The sequence below is a fragment of the Montipora capricornis genome, chromosome 5 (assembly GCF_036669925.1).
Source record: "Montipora capricornis isolate CH-2021 chromosome 5, ASM3666992v2, whole genome shotgun sequence".
Classification (NCBI taxonomy): domain Eukaryota; kingdom Metazoa; phylum Cnidaria; class Anthozoa; order Scleractinia; family Acroporidae; genus Montipora; species Montipora capricornis.
Genome location: NC_090887.1, coordinates 10081691 through 10099350, shown reverse-complemented (window position 1 = coordinate 10099350; position 17660 = coordinate 10081691). Strand labels below are relative to the sequence as shown.

Sequence of the window (17660 nt, the reverse complement as noted above, 5' to 3'; positions counted from 1 at the left end):
CGTAAGTGTCAGGTTGACGTGATGAGCTTGTTGGTTTAAATTATAGACTATTAGGCTTTTCCCAATTTATTGCATATAATATAGCCTACTTAAGTTTAAGTTGAAATTTAGTAGGGGCGGAATCAAGGATTTCGAAACAATCCGCAGAGCAAGATTGACGACAACGTTCTGAGCTCAGTAAATGGTTAAAGATGTGTGAGGACTTGTCTGAAGAGAGATGTTCACGGACGCGTGTGGACTTGAATGACGACCAGTTTCGCCGATATAGCAAGCATTACAGCAAGCACAAGTAAATTAGTAAATCACACGTGAACGAAGTTCTCTGGGGACAGAATCCTTCACTGAGAAAAGATTTCTTAATGTAAACGTGGTAAACACTAATTTGATGTCAAGATCATTACAGTGACGATTTGCAAGGCGACGTATTTTGCTTGAGCTACAGTAGAAAAACGGCCTAAATAAGGTAACTTATAAAAAGTATTGTTTACCCTGTGAAGTGGTATTATATAGTCCTAACGGTTTTTCAAATATTCTGTAACTGACGATGATGTTCGTAACATCGAAACATGTCTTGGAAATTAAAACAATGTCGTAATCTTCTTAAAGATAAAGATGATTTAGAATTCAGTGGACACAACGATCAATAAAATGATTTACTGATGTGCAACCCGCGTGTCCGCATTCTCTGACAACCAACGCACTCGGACTGACAAAGCAGTTGAAAGAGGTGATGCCTTTGAAAGATATAAGCTTGAAGGTTACCTAGAAAGGACGGAAAGTTTCCTGTGCATGAATGGGTTCCAAAGAGAAGAAATTGAAACAGATTTCAGAAGAAGCTTCTCGTGTCTATACTCAGGGAAGCGGAACCAGCTGCATATGCAAATTGCGAACAGTTGACACGAGCCCTGTGCATGCGACACAACAAAGTACGCAAAGTTTTCTCGCAAAGCTCTGCTTCGAACATTACTAGGAGCACCCTAAATAAACACAAACTATATTAATTATATTTAAAGTACCCCTGAGATCAAAAAAACCACTTCCAGTTTTCCTTCAGATTTTGAAAGTGTGTTTGCTTAACAGCTGACTGGCAAAATTTTGAGCTTTGATTTTTATCCAAAGGCCGTTTACTTTGAGTGTAAGTTTTGGATTTCACGGTCCGCCATTACTCACGTTCAAAACTGACCGATTGGACCTCAGACGGTTGGATCCAGGGAAAAGTGACGTCAGAGGCTCACAAGATTAAAATTTCAGGGTGTGAACGCAGCTTATTATATATGCAAAGCATGAGTTTTAAAGTCTGAAAGCCCAAAACCCCCGTGCTGCATATTAATTCTGCGGCGTACACACGTATTGCATTCTTAAACTAGTGAGCCTTTGACGTCATTTTCTCCTCGATCCAGCTCTCAAGAACACAACTTAGTAATGGCGGACCATTAAATAGGAAAATTACAGTTAAAATAAAGAGGTGTCTTTTTGAAATCAAGGCCTAAAACGTGGGTCACTTAGTGTTTTGTTAACATAGTTTTAAAATCCAAAGAAAAATATGAATTGATTTTTTGGTCACAGGGGCACTTTAAGTGGTTGGATATATCTTTAGTAGACGCTCCAGTTCGTTGGATTTCGAGATTTATACGCCTTTCACGGCTCGATGGTAACGATATATTTTCTAGATATCTTAAGTAATAGTAACTTGTATGTCGGAGCAAAAACTGATGCAAGGCTTAGAAATTCATTTAGGTGACCAAGGTGGACGGTTGCAGTCTCGTTAGTCGACAGTTCGATGGAATTGAGCACTTATAGCACTAGGTAGAAGACGTTAGGGCAATAAATGAGTTTGAAAAACTGTAATGTTGACATTGACGAGAGAACGTGTTTATTCTTCCTTTTGTTGAAACAAATTAGAGCAGACGAGATCGCAAAACTTAATATTCAGTCAATGAATATGAAATGGCAGTAAACTCTCGAAATACATGACGTGACTGAACATGTGAAAACGAATTTGATTACAGCAAGAACTGAATAATGTAAATTTAAACGGCATTCGTTTCATTGCACGGTTGAAAAAGGACACACCTTGAAGGTTGTGACAAAATCAGCAAGGTAGGGTTCTCCAAATCTGGTCTTACTTTTTAGGAAGAGGGAATGTCCCATCGACCGCCGTCCCATTGATGACCATAACCCAAAGGTATGTATCAGTTCCAGTACCTTCAAACTGTTATTGTCACTCTTAAGTAGAAAACCCTTATTTTCATTGGTACCCGAGATTGGTAAGGAATAGTCCTGGAAAGGGATGTTATTGTCACTACCCGATCACATTAGACACTACATACAGGAACTTCCGGGTTTAGTGGAGATCCAGCTGCAGACATACGTATTGGCCGGTGTTGATAAAATGGCTTGAATTCGTGGTCTATAGCATTTATTACACCACCAACAATGATTATATGTGGTCAGTTGTTGCTTAAACAGGTTGTAGTGGTTACACATGTAACAAAAACAGGCCCAGCCAGTATGAGTGTATCTACTTCGTTTGAAAAGCCCGGGGGAGGAGGGGTAGGGGGGGGGAAAGAGGACCTCCAAATAAAAAGGGCGGGGTGCTTGTTATACCTCTTAGGGGTTAAAAAAAGCGGTTTTGGTACCTCGTAGGGTGTGCAGCCTCAAAAGGTCCACAGCGGGAGCTTTAGCAGTACCTTTTAGGGTATTGAGCCGAAAAATTATGACAGGAAACATTTGAAATTTTGTCTAATTAAAACCCATAATTTGGTTCCTCTCAAGGGTAAAAAAAAAAAATATCATGTCACGCCCTTAAGACAGGATTTTGATTTTGGGTAACTCTTTGGGGTCAGGAGCCCATTATTGTTTGGGCTTCTTTTCAAAATTTTCAACGAGCACCCCTGCCCTTTTTATATGGGAGTCCCCCCCGGGTTGAAAAGAGACAGCAACAAAACTTTGAGCATATCAGAGTACATCTACACAGAACCCTTAAAAGTTGTGCTTTTCAGCTCAGCCACCAGTGGTGAATTTCCACTGGTCTTGAAATACAATAGGGTATAACATTTGTGTACTTCTTTTAACAGGATATTTATCCTGATGTTGCAATCAAGCGAAACATTTTGGATTTCATTGTGAAATGTCCCAATGAGTCAAATGGTTGCAAATGGACTGATGAACTCAGAAACGTAGAGGTGACGACCTTTGTTTGTTTGTTTGGTTTTTGGTTTGTTTTTGTGCGAATCGGGGAGGCATGTTAAATACACGAATTATTTATATAGCCTTGGCTGAAAGATAAAAGCAAACTAAATTCAACTAGCTAAAAATGTTTATGTTAACTTGTGAAATTATTTAACAGCTTGCTGAAAATTATGTTTTGAGATCAACCCACAAATTATTTCTTCATGAATGCATTTTCGAGATAAAGAGGCAGTGAAAGGGGCCTCAAAGTAATTAAATTAATTAATTTCAAATAACACAGAATGAAGGTAAAAGGAGGCATTTCTATTGGGAGTACTAACTTCTTCTTTTCCAAGTCAAACCTTTATCAACCTAAGTCTTCGTAATTATTCCGATATCTATTTTTACCCAAAGGGATCGGCCTTTACTGATGACTGATGGGCGTTTGACTTGGAAATGTGGGTGTTTGTTTTGGTTGTTTTTTTTTTTGTGTTTTTGTTTGAATTACCTTGCCAACTCACTAGACTTTTTTACTAACATTGCTAATACCCTATTCAAGTCTGTTTGGGCCATACTGTTGCTGCTTGTGTTTGTTTTATTTTGTTGAAAATCGTGATGTTTGTTTTGTTGAGGATTTGATTTAATATGGAAGCGTGTTGATCCGAGAGAGATAATTGCAGTTCCTCTCAAAACTAGACAAAGGTTCATGTTACATTTCTGAATTGTCTTTTCGGGACTGTGATTGTTCGCGTTTTTGAAAGGTTGTGTAAGAGATTTGATTGAGAGAAATTCAGGGAGTCAACGCACAATAATCAAAGTCTCTCTGAGACACCTCATTGATGATTACCGGTAGTAAATGACGAAAAACATGTGAACAGAAAAAAAATGTAAGAATTCCCCACCCAAAAACTTTGCTACCAGTTAATGTCATATCAATTTTGTTCTTGTTTGATATTTGAGAAACTTGTTTCTGTGCAGTAGACACATAATGGGCTTCACCAATATGCCCAATGTAGATGCTGGCACATTCACCTGTCACAGATTGTACAATGGTAACAGGAGCAAATGTTGCTAGTGATTCAGCAATATGAATTCTTAAACTTAGACAGTTGGCTACTGCTTGGATAATAATTGCATCAGCTCATGTTCTCTCACATGACATATTGTTCAAATATTCTTGTCAAGAGTGGCCAGTATTACTTTCTATAAACTGTTCGGGGTTATGCAATAAATGGTGAATACCAAGGCCACGTACTTGATAATGATTGTTTGGAGTGCCATACAGCTGATGTGATACAGCTCGAAAAAAGTAATCTCCACCACCCCCAACATCTAGTGGAATTCTGCCTAACTGAGATAATCTAGTTTCTACTAAAAAACGGAATGTAGGGGTTTTTCTGGATTACTGCTCTGATCTAATGGTCCTGGATTTGTTTCTACATCTCCACTCGATGAAATAATTCTATTAGAAATGTATATTTTCACCTGATGGTGCTGTGAGATTTTGAAACACTGGCAACAACATATACACGAGACAAAGGAGGTGTTTTAGTTATCTTCGCATATATATTTCAAAAGCATGGTGGTCCTGGATTAGTTTCGATATCATTACCAAGTCGTATTAGTTCAGGAATATAAAATCGATAAAGATAAATCTGCGTAAGCCATAGGGGATTCCACTGCATCATCTTGAAACGACTGACAACTAATTTTTAAGACAGGCAAATATATTGCTTCAAGATAAAACGAAAGCAGCAATGAACACCAAAATTTTCCTTTGAAGCAATCTCGATATTCTCTAAAAGTTAAATAAATTTTATGCATTCCAATAGCAACTCTATTTCCCATTTTGAGAAACCTTACTCACCAACGCTATCACTATTCTTCAGTTTCTCGCTACAGCAAATCCAGCTCAACGAAACTCAAATTCACTGCAGTTCACTTCAATTCCAATTAAACTCACTTTCAGTTCTACAAAGCTTTATATTCAACAGATTCAACCTTGATTGACTTGGAACCTTGGAATAACTTGGAATGTGAGTTTGTCTTGGAAAGTCGAATCCACAGCGAATTGAAATTCTTTGCACGGATGATTCGACAGTGGTTTGTTGTGTATATGAGTGTTTCCTATTAATTATTTTGTCAGAAAGAACGACAGAAAACATCAACTTCTTACCTGAAAGTCGAAAACTCCTCTCCCGCCGTCGCTGAATAAAAATGGCTGATCCACGGTGTGCTTTGTCATGTGACTTCAGACGAACATTTTCCATATCAAGACCGAGCATATCCGACTACTAAATACCTGTGACACAAGTTTATCGTGAATTCAAAAGATACTTGGAACACTGTTCTTCTACGACTTTTAAGACTTTAATTTCATAATTCGATGGAAAATTCAGAACGCCCCCTAAAAATAATGAAATAAGAGCATAGGGTAGGATTCGCACTTGGGACACGTGCGCTTAGCGCTTCCGTTCCAGAACGTTCGTACACCAATTCGGCCGTCCGAACGAAAGCCGAAATTTAACAGCCCATTGATCGAGTGAACGAGTGATCGAGTGAGCACCACAAGTCCCCCTCACTATACCTCATTGAGACTTCGTCATCAATGAGGTAAAAAGGGAGAAATTACAAGCGGGTGTACTGTGAGAGATCTATTCCCGAAATTTTTTTATTTGTTTGTTTGTGTTTGCCCAAGTTCTTTGATAAGCCGCGCGTGTCTGTCGTGTTGTCTCGTGAGAATACAAAAAAGGGACTGTTTTAAAATCTAATGATAGTGAAAGAGTTAATTAAGATATGGCGAATTTCATTTGAGTGCCGTAAAACGAAAACCAATGGAAATTACTGTGACCAATCACAACCGACACAAACAGCCCAATGAGCCAATCAGAATTCGAAGCAATTACATGTAGCTGGCGACAAGCGCGGGAAAATGCGTCTGAGTCACTGGTTGAGAAACTGCCGAGAGTTTTGCTGGCCAATCACAGAACGAGTTAATGCAAAACCCAAGGAAACGCAAGTTATACTTTCACACTCAATTGAAAACCGCTGTATTGACCAATTTGCATTCCAGACACATCAAGCTACTTGCGATTTCATTGGAGTCCAGTGTACCAATAAGGACTGCAAAGTGGCTCCACTGAAAAAGGATTTACATAAGCACGTGACCAGTGAATGTCCAATGAGGAAAGTCAAATGCCCACACTGTAAAACATCGTTAGTCTGGCGACTGAAACAGGTAAATATATGTATAATACAGTTATACCAGGCTTCATTTTGAATAATAATAATAATAATAATAATAATAATAATAATAATAATAATAATAATGATTTATTAACAGATCCACTGGGTGGCTCTTCCCTGTTAAATTACATTGATTAAAAATAACAAAATAAATCAAATTAAGTTATTTACAAATCATACAGTAGAAACAGGATTAACGGAATCCAATTACAGTAAAACTAACTAACCGCTTTGTACTATGTTTCTTAAAGAAATCCTTGAGAGTCTTAAAAAGGTTCTGTAATCTTTACAGTTTCTAATAGTTTCTGGTAGATTATTAAATAGATTCGACGCATTATCTCGGTCGGGACCACTAATCTAATTGAATTGCTTGAGCGCAGTTCCTTGGGGCATTCCTGTTTTATTATTTTATTATATTATAATCTGGCCAAGTCTCAGCGTTATGCAAAGCTTTAAAGCATGATTTCAGGAGGTTCAGATCTCTTCTCTCACTGATTGGAAGCCATCCGATTTTAAGTATATCCCGAAAGTTCTTAACATAGTGACCGAGTACAAACTTGCAGCAGCATATTGAACCCCTTGCAAACGGCGAAGTAAGAATTGTGGTAGAGGGTAAAAAACCAGATCGGTATAATCTAGTTTTGACAAAATCAATGTTTCTGCTAGCTGTGTTTGATTTGTTGAGGAGCGTGTGTTTTATCTTTAAGGATCACTTTGACTCGTGCAAGAAATATCCGTTGACTTGTCTTCAGAAGTGTGGTGAACACAAAATCTCACGGGACAAGGTAAATCACACTCCGGCATTTTCAAGTTCAATTACCGTATGTGTCTTTGGTCTGTTTCATTTAGGAGATTAACAGGACCAGACATTAGAAGGATTGCTTCTCCAATTATTGGGACCACCTTGTCCATAGCAAGTTTACCTTTTTAGCTTTTTTTACAGTTTGGCTGGTTTCTTCCTAAACCTGTTGGTGTCTAGTAATACTAAGGGCGCGTTCGATAGACCTATTCCGGAATAGGAATACATTGAATAGAAGTTAGAAATCCTTGTTTTATACGGCGATTCATGTCAAACACCTGCTAAAGGGCTATTTTAAACGTATCTTTATTATCCTTATTGCTTCAAAACGCCAGACATACCGTTTTAAATCATAACTCCACGTATTCGTATTCCGGAATAGGTTCAATCGAACGCACCATAAGTCTTCTACGTTATATAAACCTAATACAGTGCTAAAAAGGAAACTCAATATTCAATTTGTCCCAGTCGCCAAAACATTAATAGACTCAGTTCCTGGGAAAGTTTCTTTGGTCTAAATAAAAAGATCGAAGAAACACGAAAACCTAAACCAAGCAGTGTAAGAACAAATACGCCGTTTCCGAGTTCATGCCAGCCTTCTCTTCAAAGCGAGTCTAAGTGCGAAGTTTTCCTTGTGAAGATTACTTTTCATTCATATTCAAAGTAGATCCAATTACCATCACAAAAACTTCGCACTTAGACTCGTTTTGAGGGGGAGGCTGACATGAACTCGGAGTTAACCCATTGTGGTAACAACAACAGCAACAGCTTTATTTGTACTCAACGATTACAGGAAGTGATGAGATCATGTAGACAAAGAAATGTTCTATTCAGTCAATGCTGTTACCTTAATTAAGGTTTTGAAATTTGTTCATGCCTGTTAAACGTCAAGTTGCTCATACCAGTTCTTTGAAATTTTGGACAGGCTGAGTCGTTATTAGGAAAAATGGTTGATTAGACCTTATTGGAGTTGAGCCTGCAGGCACAGTTTCTTTTGTTTAAAACTACATGCAAAAGAGGCTTAAGGGTCAATTCGATACAAAATGACCCCTTAGCCTCGTTTATGCGGTAAAACCGCTGATAAATCCGATAAGGGCTACTGGGAGGCGGTGTGGTCGAGTGGTTAGGGCGTTGGGTTTGCATGCGGCTGTCCGGGTTCAAATCCCGTTCTAAGCTCTGGTTAGGATTTGTTTCCGGTTGTCCCGGATTCAACTCTACCACGCTTTGTAAATGTCCTACTGGCTGCCTCCTGCCAGTTGGGGTTCTTAATAATGTTTCTGTTAAGTTTAAATTGTTTCGTTCAGATTATTAAAACTGGGGAGCCTGTGAACTAGCTTGATAGCTAACTAAAGTGCATTTCCACTATAGTTATAAACAAATCATTTACATTTTTTTACATCTAAGTACTTAGTATAGAATAAAGTTTACGAGCCACTTTTTATCATTTTTGTTCAGATGAATGATCACATTGAGAAGAGTTGCCCTCACACCAAGGTTGATTGCACATTTGCTCATATTGGTTGTAAAGTTAAGGTGAGCAATTTAAAGGGGTTAGAATCACAATACACGTCGATAACATGTGGTGATTTCGCTCAATTATTTCTATTGGGTACGTTTGTGACACATTATACGTGTGCGACCCTATTCTCAACTAGCCTCTGAATAGGCAGCGAGCGGCAAGGTGAGAAACACCGGCGAGCCGAGCGAGTCTTGGAGAGAGAGGGAGCGTTCGTCTCACCCAACTTTTTGTCCGCGCGCGCTTCTTGCGCTGAACATCACTACCGTTAGACGAGCGTTTGTCGCTACTAACACTGATGAAGTGCGTTTATTAAACACAGTTTCTCAACACTCCGAGAACAACAAAACTTTAATTTAACCCTAATAACGAGCCTGTTGCCACGCTACTTTGCAACTGCCAGGGGCCCGGTAAGTGTTTTGCCCAGAATAAATAGCCAAATTACATCTGTGCATATGACCCTTATCCCCAAAAATACATGTACACAGTGGTAACTTGCGCAGAATAAATAGCCAAATTACATCTGTGCATATGACTCTTACCCCCAAAAGTACATGTACACAGTGGTAACTTAATGTGAATTTGACAACATCTCGCCCTCAAATATGAGAAACGCAATACTGAGGGAGTAGTTAGTTAGCGCAAAGAAAGAATTGCCGATTTAGCTCATAAAAATATTTAAATCATTTGCTCGAGATACTGTACTGTAGAAGAGCGAATCGATGAAAATGAGTTAATTCTTTTATTCTGTCACAAGCATATTGGAGAACTTGAAGATCTTTTTCGCAGCATATACAGTAACACTATAGAAAACGTTACATCTTCCAAAAGAATTCAATTTCAAAACTTTTCTACAAACTCACTGATATTTCTTCCTGTTTACCTTCTTGGATAAGGTTCAACGGAGAGCGATTGCCGACCACGCAAAAACAAGCACAGAATCACATCTACAATTGGCGTGTGAAAAACTTGCAGAGTTTCAGGCCTTATCAACTGTCAACACAGCTACCGTTAAAGAACTAGAAGCCCGAATGGTAACCGCTAATAAGAAGATTGCAAAATTGTCGCAAGTTTTTGTGGGGCTACGAGATAAAATTTCTTTGACAAATGAGAAATTAACTGAATTACAAACGCACGATGAAGCTCAAGAATCTCAACAACATGAATTCTCAGATGAAAAGTTATTGAAACTTAATGATGCAGTGAATGAGTTGCAAAAATTAGTTCCAAAATACAACAGGTTGCAGAATCTACCGGCGGAGTTTACAGGGACCCAAAAGAAACTACAACATCTTGAGGCAGCAGTCTCTAACCTTGATCAAGGAAAGTACGATTCTCAAGAAGCCAGTGCTCTGTGGAATAAAGTCACCCAGATTACAAGTGAATTACGAAAACTCCAGGATGACACTCACAGAGACAGGAGCTTATTGGAGGACGTTCGTGGGCAGTTCTCTGCTCTCCGTGAAAATTCACGTAAAGTTGGTTTAATTGACATCATTATGATAGTGTTTTTTGTTTGGGGGCTCTTAAGGGGAATCCCAAACGAAGAGCCGAAAGCTCTGGAACGTAAATATTTGGCCTCAAACACCACACAGCCCGCTTATTTGGCCGGAATGAACGGATCGGTACACTTCCTCCATGACGAAAACAAGTGCAAGACTACCAAGTTCGTGTGGTCCATATCACAGTTTGATTTACGTTTCCGGAAAGCCAGGGCAGGCTCATCTAAACCCTGTTTTTCCAGTGAACCCTTCTTTTCAGAACCATATGGCTATAGAATGGCCATAACGATGTGCCCCAATGGAGTTGATGCATCACAGAACTATCACTTATCTTTGTTTGCTCACCTCGTCAGAAGTAACAACGACGCCATCTTGCCATGGCCTTTTCAACAGAAGGTGGTATTCACCCTGATCGACCAACAGGAAGATCCATCTCAGATGAAAAATGTTGAAATGCAAATGTCACCCAAGGAAATGCGACATTTGTTCCAGTCATTTCAAAAGCTAAAACAGTCACCCTATAGAAATCAAAGATTTGGTTTTGCCTATTTCGTATCACACAGCAAACTGAGATCAAGGAAATACATACGACATGACACAGTTTTGGTCCAGTTCGAAGTATATCCCTTGGATTGTCCATAGTCCATCAATCTGTATTTGCGGTTACATGGAAAAAAAATCCATGAGATACGTTCCTCCGGTAATATTGACTATCCGCGACTAGTAGAATGTTTGCACAATGCCAAGCTACTTCCTTCTTAGGAATGGCACAAGATATCAATCGCAAATTTCTTTGTGTGTGAGTGCGTTTTACAGCTATACTTCACCATATTCTCGAGATGGATATTGAGCAATTTTTTTCAATCAGTTTCGATGACCATGACGGGTCAATGGTCACGAAAGTTTAAATGACAGTACAGAAAATTCCGTTAGTCGATGTGCAAAGATGAAAATTCGATTGTAATGGTAAACGATGCTGTGAGTCGTTTGCATTTATTTGTTAGTTAGTGTAATGCACCATTAAATTTTGGATAAAATACGAAGACTCGAAATTCACTTGTATGCTTATTGACCAAGCCTTTGAGAGAAAGCGAGGCTGGAATTACCTCTGTTTTGATACAAACCTCGCTGCTTTTGGATCAATATAGTGTCCTGGGCAACCGAGCACGACTTCAGTAATACGAATACGACCTGGCATTGCTATTCGTACTCGTGTACGGATCATTATTCGGTATTCTTGTACAGATAGCAATGTGAGGTCGTATTACTGAAGTCGTGCTCGGTCGCTCAAGACACTATCGATCCCAATCTTTTTCTGTCTTCTTTGATAATAACACACTGTTTTATCCAGAGAAAACAGCTAAAACATCGTGACAATGCTGCCCAAAAGAAAAAATGGCGACTTCTGTTCAAGTTTAGAGTCCTGGGAATTTTACTGTTTTAAAAAAAATTCTCAACTAAACAAAACGAAATGTCAATTTATACATGCTCTACTGGTTGTCTTCATCTGCAAATGTTAGCACAGTCTCCGAACTAGGTGTAAGCTGAGAGGCGTCGATCACGTGATCATTCTGTAGCGAGCCGTAGTTCTTCCGCCTGGTCAGCTGGGGTGGAGAAACCTCATCGGGACTTCCGGTTCCTGTCATGTTTCGCGTCGTTTGGAGCACTGGCGGGAGGTAAGCCTCCTGCAACGTACCAACAGTGAAAAAGTCACGCAATTAAAAAACAATTTCCCCATGATCGGGTTGCCTACATGCACACAATCAGTTGCCATCAATTCGAAAGTGAAAGAATTTTGCATGTTTTAAGCTCATTCTTTGGGGACACCCTGATTTCAAAATAAGGTTTAACCAGGAGCCCATCCTGGAGCGTGCAACTTCCATACAGCGTCTGTGAAACGGCGTTTTCACAAGTAGGTTTATTTTTAGACTAGCCCTTCCCGCGAATTAGGTCAAAAAACAAAGTCAGTTACGGTTCGGTGACCCTATGACGTCAGCTTAATTTCTTGTAATTGGTCATCAGGCTCCTGTGAGTGTCTCATTAGCGGGAAATTCAATCTAAAAATAACCTTACTTGTGAAAACGCCGTTGCACAAGTATAGTTAAGTTGCACGCTCCAGGTGATGGGCTCCTGGTTTAACAAAAGATCGAGAATAGATGGTTTGCAACCAATCTCTTGCGAAACAGATAACAATGATGTAATGTATAATTTCTAGTGAACGAACAAAAGGAGCTAATGAGCCGGAGATCTTTTGTTTTTGCCCACCAAAAAAGCCGACGATGATGTAACGTGAAAACCACCTAAACCCAATAGGCCTTTTGCAACTAACGATCACGTGGTACAAAATCCGCCATGCTGGAGGGCAAGCTCATTATTATTCCCCCACTGGGACATTAAAACAAAGAGACCTGAACCAGTTAAGCTTGACTTGCCTTTGTTTTAATGTCCCAGTGGGGGAATAATAATGAGCTTGCCCTCCAGCATGGCGGATTTTGTACCATGTGATCGTTAGTTGCAAAAGGCCTATTCCCAAAATGGAGTGGTTCTACCGGTGGTGATCTGAGAACTATATAACGCTCGACAGAGTCTGGATACGACTTTGAAGTCAATTGTTGGCCCGAGGAAGATTTTCGCGCCAAAAAATCCGAAAAGCTCACAAATGTTTCTCTTACGGTGATCGTTAATTTACCATCATCAATACGTTTGATAAATCCACATTTTCGAGTTGCACTCCACACTGACGTAGCACCACAGTTTCTTTAGAAACTCACACCCTTGGTGTTGCGGTCTGTTTTCCTTACACATAAATGAACGGGTTGGGTGGGTGGGTGAGATCAAATATGGACTTATAGCGGCTGCCAGAGGCGCCTTTACAAGCTGACGTCCGATCTCACCCTAGAAAAAGAATTGTATACCGCCATGAGACTTCGTGATATGTGCCGTACGAGTAGTCAATCCTAAAACATAAACCATAACCATAAACCACTCTCATGAGGGAAAGTGGACCTAGATGTTGTTCAAGGGGACGTAGTTTTATAGTGGACTAGTGGACCTTGAGGTCAACCTCGTTCCCAGGGTCTCTCTTCTCTGCCTCAAGAGAGACCCTGGGGACGAGGTTGCCTTAAGGTGAATGAATATGAAGACTACAAATGAACGGTGATCTTAATTCTCAATCGTTCAATTTTTGTAAACGAGGATAAAAGGTCAACTTACAGGAATGTAAATATCAGCTCCGCTAAGTTCCGCATCAGTCGAGAGAGCTTCCTGAAAAATGGGACAAAACCAAATCATTGACTCGACAGACTGAAGCAGATGAAGAAACCTCCAACCGATTCATCGATTGAGGATGGTTGGTTTTCTTTTAAACGTGCGTTGCATAAAGCAGTTAGTGTTTTAACAGTTTACACCGGTTTTCCTCTGATTGCCCAAATTAATTCAGCAATTGTTTTTGCGGTCCTCTGCAAACGACGACGTGAAATCACCAAATTTGCAGTTTTGATGACAACGTAAGCATGCAATAGAGAATCTTTCATTCTCTATTTTAACTTTGAAACCGCTCGTACCAATTTATTTTTGGGATACTTCGCCCACATTGTAGGACGTGAACGAGACTGAAAAATCGCGAAAGACTTATGATAGAGCCAAGTTATATTTTGAGGTGACGTTTTCGTCAAACGTCGCCGTTGTAGATCTTAAAGTCCCTGTTAATAGGGAACTTAAGATCTACGACGGCGACGGTAAACGAAAATGTCACCTCAAAATATAACTTGTCTCTATCGTAAGTCTTTCGCGATTTAGTCTCGTTGACGCCCTACAATATGGGAAGTATACTAAAAATAAATTAGAACGTGCGGTTTCAGAGTGAAAACAGAGAATGAAAGATTCTATGTTACATGCTTACGTTGTCGTCAAAACCTTAAATTTGGTGATTCCACGTCGTCGTTATGAAGAGGAACACTACAATATGGGCTAAAACCCGTGCTGCACGTATAGCACGATTATTTATGCTCTTTTAACCAATGATATTTCACTGTTTTGTGGCGATGTCGTAGTCGTAGCCGTCGCCGTTTCTTAAATTCCCTAATGAGGATCTTCACCTCGCCAGTCTAATACAACGTTATGTATTTGTCATAAAGTGTCCCACCTAACTGTGCCGGATTCATTTTCGTCACAACCGTATCAGGTATGCTTCCCCGAGCTCAGCACTTGCTTCGCGTGTTTTGCTTTGTGTCATGATTGGCGCGTCTGTTAGGATTAGGGAGCTTTGGCACGCAACATTTTTGGGCCACGGACGCAAACCAGAAATAAACAATTCGCACGCCAGTACGGTTAGGGCCCGGTTGTTCAAAAGCCGATTAACCGCTAATGCCAGATTTAAAAATAACTAAGGAGTTTATTTCTAAACTTTCAAATGTTGTTCAACGCTGATATTCGGAAAAATTTTACATTAGAAGAAGTCAACCTTGAAAAACAAAAATTAAAAAAAAAAGAAACTTTCACCAAAAAGTTGAAAACATGAAACAAAAGTTTACTATAATCCTGTTTGTTCATGAGCATTCGAACCACCGGGCTTTTCAAAATAATCGCCTCTAATAGAGAAAATACACTTAACAATAAAAACGTGGTACTGACAAGAGAAGTTAATGAAAGGGAAACCAGCTAATCTCGAGAGTGAAAAGATGATTTACCTTGTGCGGTCCAAATCTCTTGAACATTCCAAAACAGACTCGTAGAACAAGAAGAATGACTGTAATTGTTACAACACAGAAGGTGAAGACGGTTTGAGGATCGTCTATACCTGAAAAACGACAAAATCGCGCCGGATTGTCACACTTTCATTTTCTGGACAAAATAATATATTCACCTCAAGAGACAGTTTTCAAGCTTTTTTTACTAATGTCCACTGGCATCAACTGTTTTCGCTCAAATTTTCGATAATTATTAGACCGTTAGCGTTACAGTTAACATTTTTCAATTTTGTCGTTAATGTTTTGCGTAGCAAAGTGAATTAAACGGCGTGGTTTTTAAACGTTTCCTTGGTTAGTGGCACGTGGGAATTTGAAATCTGGCACGGACAGTGCGCGTGGAACAGTTCTATTGTTGCTTTGCATGCATCAAAGTCGAAATTCGATTTTACAGAAAAAAAATCCGCTGATAGAAAGAGCGGAATATACTGAAAAGCCAAAAAAAAATCAAAAACGAACTTTCGATTTACTTGCTTTAATCATGGCGGTGCATGGGATAACACAATCCAATTACACTGTACTCTGTAGCACCAGAGGTAACAGAGTTAATAGACACTATTAACTCTGGTAGCACATTCACATCTGAATCTCCCTACCCTCGGCTCATTCTTCGACGTCTCCCGAAATTTTTGATCAAGCAAGATGGAGCCTACGGTCCTCAATCTCAACCGATTAGATTAGAAGTCTAAATATTTCCACATCTTATTACTTATTCAACACTTTTCGCGGATTCGTTTGGAGTACGAACCGATGACCTCCAGCACTGAAGTCCGATGCTCAATCTATCAAGCAAAACTGGTCGACGCTAAAAAAACTAATACAAACGAAGAGAAAAAACTCAGTAGATTAAGATTGGCTGTCAGTGTGCGCAAAAATAATAAAATATACAGGATTGGAAAGACGACATCTAAACTTAGAGCTATTGTAGGTATTTCGCAATATTTAACCTCGATCATGTTGTAAAATACGGGCAAAGTATCCTATCACTGAACTAATACGAACGGTCTTAAAGGAAAGCTAGAATGCCCGATTTACTGGTGTATCGTTACGTTGTCGTCAAAAACTTAAATTTGTTTATCTCACGGTGATTTTTAACGCACCGACGTACAGCACAACTAAAATTTTTCCTCCGTTTCCTCCAATATTATTGATTTGTGCATGGTATTACCGTTGCCAAAAACGCTTAGCCATTTGATCACAACTTTACATTTACGCCAAATGCAAATGCTCGCGATGGCTTTTGGCTGGTCAATATTTAAGTTATATACGACATAATTTTCTCTTTGTCGTGTTGCATATTGAAATATTAAACATAATTTCATAATAAGCATTCGGCTCTCTGGTTGATAAAGCCAAAAAAACACTTTATAGACGCTTAAGGAAACGATTGACGAAAAATGGCATTTTCTGCGGCTTATATTACAAAGGAGAAAAAACTCAACGTTCTTATAATACAAGTTTTGGTAAATTAAATGGTGACTTGAAAAAAGCCATCAGATTTTCCAACTAGTTTCGAAATTGTCAAAATCACCACTTACTGCCAAAGTTGTCCGACAAAAGTTGAAAATCTCCCATATTCCAATCCATAAAACGTAGTTTCGTCGTCCAAAATCTCAAATGTTACACTTCGAAGAAACTTTTTACCATTTATATAGTCTTTACTGCCAACTCACCAATTTTTGCATTAATTGCTACATAAAAGAGAATGCGTATCGCGGGCGATTGTCAAACGCAAGTTTTTACGGAGCAGCGAGTGTTTCTAAGGAAACCACACTTACAATGGCGAATAGACTGGGGCGACTACATGACTATGGATATTTGAAGTTTCGGAAGTTTTGGAAGATAGCAAAGGTTTCCATGGAAACTATACCACAAATACAGAAATCTTCGAAGGATCATTTAAAGTGAGTAACATAAAAAGTGAAGGGTCACATGGTTTTCGTTTGAGTTGTTTACCATTTCACGTCCGGTATGTTGACGCTATGAATTTGCAGATATGTTGGCCTCTTTTTTTTCCTTTTTTTTTTCGGACTTGGGTATCTTAGGAAGCCATAGGCCGAAAACAACACAACCACACACAATAAATCGTCCAAACTATCAAGAAGTCAGTCAGTCGTCTTACTTTGTTACTTAACGGAAAAATCGATCTCTTGGCATTTCACTTCAAGGTAAGTTTAGTTTTCTTTTTTTCCCTCCAAACTCAAGAATGTAAGAAGCATTTCTGTATAGTAATTTATAGCGGACCCAGGCCTCTTTGAGGGTTCGTTCCCAAGGGCAGGCTTACAACGGAAAATAACAGTGTTCGGTACTCTCATTAAAAATCCTGGTACTTAAGAAAGCTATCTAAAACCCTGAAGGGAACCCTTTAAAAATACTTTTTTAGTTTAGTTTCGATATTCTCTCAAGTTCTTTCAATTTCACTTTACTTCAATGTTCAAGTCATCATTGTGCATACATTACATTCATGTCGTAAAATTATGCGAATCCTTAAGTCTTGACGAAGCTTTACCAACAATATCTCGAAGGTTTTCTCAGTAAACTAATTACCACATATATAAGCCTAGTATACATATATAAATACTAAACGTCCTGCGAATGTTAAGAGTTTAATGATATAATTAGTACACCATTAATATCAAAATCACGTTTTCCAAGCGATAAATTAGTTATAATTGCTCAGA

The 17660-nt window shown here is 39.1% G+C and overlaps 2 protein-coding genes and 1 long non-coding RNA gene across 4 annotated transcripts in view; 1 reads left to right on the top strand and 2 right to left on the bottom strand.

Moving 5' to 3' along the window:
- Nucleotides 1-6238, bottom strand: part of LOC138049413 (uncharacterized) — a 7173-nt gene extending 935 nt beyond the window's left edge. The window contains exons 1-2 of the long non-coding RNA XR_011132381.1: nt 5348-6238; nt 1-762 (exon numbers count right to left, since the gene is read on the bottom strand). The exon at nt 1-762 is cut by the window's left edge and continues 935 nt beyond it. This is a non-coding gene — a long non-coding RNA (uncharacterized lncRNA). The remainder of the gene's footprint in view (nt 763-5347) is intronic.
- The window catches only part of LOC138049410 (TNF receptor-associated factor 5-like), an 11944-nt gene extending 658 nt beyond the window's left edge, over nt 1-11286 (top strand). Inside the window, exons 2-7 of one of the 2 annotated variants that reach the window (XM_068895671.1) lie at nt 2134-2185; nt 3078-3185; nt 6245-6409; nt 7125-7202; nt 8672-8749; nt 9629-11286. In XM_068895671.1, the coding sequence (XP_068751772.1) occupies nt 2134-2185; nt 3078-3185; nt 6245-6409; nt 7125-7202; nt 8672-8749; nt 9629-10876 (1729 nt within the window). In that variant the 3' untranslated portion in view covers nt 10877-11286. The remainder of the gene's footprint in view (nt 1-2133; nt 2186-3077; nt 3186-6244; nt 6410-7124; nt 7203-8671; nt 8750-9628) is intronic. The other variant, XM_068895672.1, reaches the window with a different exon arrangement.
- LOC138049408 (CSC1-like protein 2) overlaps nt 9461-17660 on the bottom strand; it is a 23828-nt gene continuing 15628 nt past the window's right edge. Inside the window, exons 14-16 of the mRNA XM_068895668.1 lie at nt 14923-15032; nt 13448-13498; nt 9461-11919 (exon numbers count right to left, since the gene is read on the bottom strand). Coding sequence (XP_068751769.1) covers nt 11725-11919; nt 13448-13498; nt 14923-15032 — 356 coding nt within the window. The 3' untranslated portion in view covers nt 9461-11724. The remainder of the gene's footprint in view (nt 11920-13447; nt 13499-14922; nt 15033-17660) is intronic.